At 66.9% G+C, this 2,847-nt stretch overlaps 1 protein-coding gene across 1 annotated transcript; it reads left to right on the top strand.

Moving 5' to 3' along the window:
- Window positions 1-273: 273 nt before the first annotated feature.
- On the top strand, window positions 274-2,800 carry ETH_00017435 (uncharacterized protein; the record flags this gene model as incomplete). The annotated part of the gene is given in 2 exon segments (XM_013380300.1): window positions 274-2,738; window positions 2,749-2,800. 2 exon segments carry the CDS (start codon window positions 274-276, stop codon window positions 2,798-2,800), a joined length of 2,517 nt encoding a protein of 838 aa, XP_013235754.1.
- Window positions 2,801-2,847: the final 47 nt, after the last annotated feature.

Here is a 2,847-nt window from a genome sequence, read left to right as displayed (position 1 = left end):
CTGCGTTGTCTACCAACTTTGTCTTTTCTTTTTTCTCGAAACTGCCCCCGCGGAGCGCCAGATTCTGGCAGATTCCTCCACCAACTGCTGGAGCCGACCCACGGGGGCCCCTGTACAGAGCCACCTTCACACTTAGGGATGGCTGCAGCGCTGCCTCTGCTGCGGCCCCTCAGCTTTTAGTCAAGAGCCCGGCGCTCCCCCTCCCCAGCAGCTCCTGCAGCGCAGCTGAGCAGCGCAGAGTCCGGCCGAGCACCTCTTCGCTGCTGCTTCACAATGGACCCCGGGGGCCCCCCTGTTGGTTACAAAAGCCCTTCTGCTGCTGGTGGAGTGGAGGGCGAGTCTCGACCTCTGCATGGGGCTCCTCGCGGGGGGCCCCGAGGGGCCCCCGCCGGGGCTTCTTGCAGGGGCCCCCCGGGATTCGGGGGTGTCCGTGGGCCCCCTGCGGGGCCCCAGACCCTCTCCGAGGGCCCCTTCTACCTGGGAATGCAGGACTTCAGCTGCTATACCCTCTTGGGACGCACAAGGGCCCTGGGGCCCCTATCGGGGGAGGCTGAGGCTGCAGTCTTGGAGGGGGCCTCTCGGATCCTCCGGGGGTACCGGCGAAGAGTCAGCGAAATGCAGCAGCGCCGGAGGCAGCGGGCTCGGTTTTCCAGCAGCCAAGGGGCCCCCTGGAGGCCCCCCGGGGGCCCCCAAGCTGAGGGTCTTCCGGGGCCTCGTGGGGCCCCCTTGGCTTGTTACGAGCAGGAGCTGACGGGAGCCCCTGGGGACTTCGCGGCCCCAGCCAGCAGACTCGAGACCCTCTCCGGGGGCCTCCAGAGGCACGGGGGGGCCCAGGGGGAGCTGCTGCAGTTGCCTCTGGGGCTCTCAGGAGTGGAGATGGTAGCGGAGACTCATGTCTGCTTTTGTCTGTCCCGTCTGTTGGTGTCGAGTGTGTCTTCTTGTTCTTTGCGCGGCTCATCCTGGCCCTCCCCGAGTCACGAGCGTCTGAGCTGCTGCGGCCCTTTGCCTGGGCACGCCGAAGGGGCCCCCAGGGGCCCCCTGGGGCCCCTGAGGCTGCCTAGCTTTGGGGATGGAGATGCCTCTGGGGCTGTTTCGGAGGCCCAGTGGGTTTCTTCTCGGCCGCGGGCTTCGCCGAACTTGGAAGGCCAAGACGGCAGCCCCGAGGCCTTGGCCCAGCAGCAGCAGCAGCAGCAGCAGCAACCTGTGCGCTACCCCGGCGGCGCCCCACGAGAAGGCCCACAGATCCTCTCCCAGCCTCTCGCAGAGCCCGCAGACTTGCAAAGACTGCTGCGGCTTTTCGTGGGGAGAGAGAGGCAGCTGCGGAGCATTTTGTTGCGCTCAAGGGGCCCCTTGGGGGAGGGGAGGCCCCCCGAAGTCTCCAGCAGACGGCAGCCGCCGTCTTCGCCAGCTGAAGCAGCAGCAGCAGCAGCAACAGCAGCAGCGGCAACGGCGGCAGCAGCAGCAACAGCAGCCGATGCGCCTGATGACCCAGGCGCCTTGTTCCTTGAATGGCTTTCTCCGCAGCCTCTGCTGATTCCTGAGCAGGGCGCTGCCGCAATCGCTTCCAAGTTCCTTGCAGCTGGGGCTTCTCCCGAGACAGCAGCAGCAGCAGCAGCAGTAGCAGCAGCAGGGGGCTCCCCCCCCATCCTCGAGGACTGCCTGGCTGCGTCAGTGGGCAAAACGGGGGCCCCCGTGCCTGCCTGCGCGGTGCCGCGGGCGCTGCTGCCTCTGCAGCAGCGGCTCAGCAGCATTTTCGGGGCAGCAGCGTCGCTGGGGTCTCTGGAGAGCAGCAGAGAAAGCAGCAAAGAAGCAGCAGAAGGGGGGCTGGGGGCCTGGGCCCTGGCGGACGAGTCGCCGGCCTTTTCGGGGTCTTTGGGTGCCCTTTGGGGTCCCCAGGAGAGCCAGAGAAGCTTCGAAAGGCCCGGAGAAGCAGCAGCAAGTGCTTGGGACTTGTTGGTGGAGAGTGTGGGGCAGCAGCCGGGAACCCAGGGGCGGCGCCCGCTGTGGGCCTGGCAGACGCTGGAGCAGCAGCTCCAGCAGCAGCTGCAGCAGCAGCTGCTGCAGCCCGGGCACTTAGTCGACTGCCTCCGGGGGGCAAAGGGCAGGCTCCTCAGGGGCCTCCCCCAAGCCTTCGGGGGCCCCTGCCAGGCCCCTGGGGCTGCCGAAGCTGCGGAGGCCCTCCAGGGGCCCAGCTACTGCAGGGGTTCTGCTGCTTACTGCGAAATGGGGAGTTTGCTGCGCACGCTGCTGCAGGTGGCTCGCCGGCAGGCGCGGCCGCGCGTGCAGCAGCAGCAGCAGCAGCAGCTGCTGCTGCAACCGGCGCGCAGAGGCGCGCTGCAGCTCGAAGAGCAACACAGTAGTGGCCGCGAGGCCCTGGAGGAGTCTTCAAACATTAAAGAAACACTGGCCCTGGAAGCTGTGGCCCAGGCCCTAGATGGTCTTTTGCTGCTGGCCCTCCACGGGAGCACTTTGACTTGTCTTTTGGAGTTCCTTCTGACTCTCATGGAGACTGTCGACTACTTGCAGCAGGGCGACGAGGGCTGCCCGCAAAGCAGCAGCAGCGGCAGCAGCAGCAACAGCAGGGCCGCGGAGGAGGCGCTGCTGGCGCAGGAGCCCAGGTTTGCGTTCCCCTCTCTGGACGCGCTGGAGCTGCTGGCTGTGCAGTCGCGCTGCTGGTTTGCTGCTCCTTCGGATGGCCACAAAACTTATGTTGTGGGGTGCAAGAGGGGCCCCCCTGGGTCCTGCGAGGGTTCTTTGCCGGTGCTTTCCAACTCTTTGGGGACTTCGGGGGCCTCCATAACTCAGCTGCAGCTGCTGCTGCCGGGGGCCTCCAGCTGCTGCTCCCCT

This window comes from Eimeria tenella, genomic scaffold, assembly GCF_000499545.2.
Source record: "Eimeria tenella Houghton genomic scaffold, Eth_scaff506, whole genome shotgun sequence".
NCBI lineage: Eukaryota > Apicomplexa > Conoidasida > Eucoccidiorida > Eimeriidae > Eimeria > Eimeria tenella.
The sequence above is the reverse complement of the archived record's forward strand: the minus strand, read 5'-3'. Positions and strand labels throughout refer to the sequence as shown.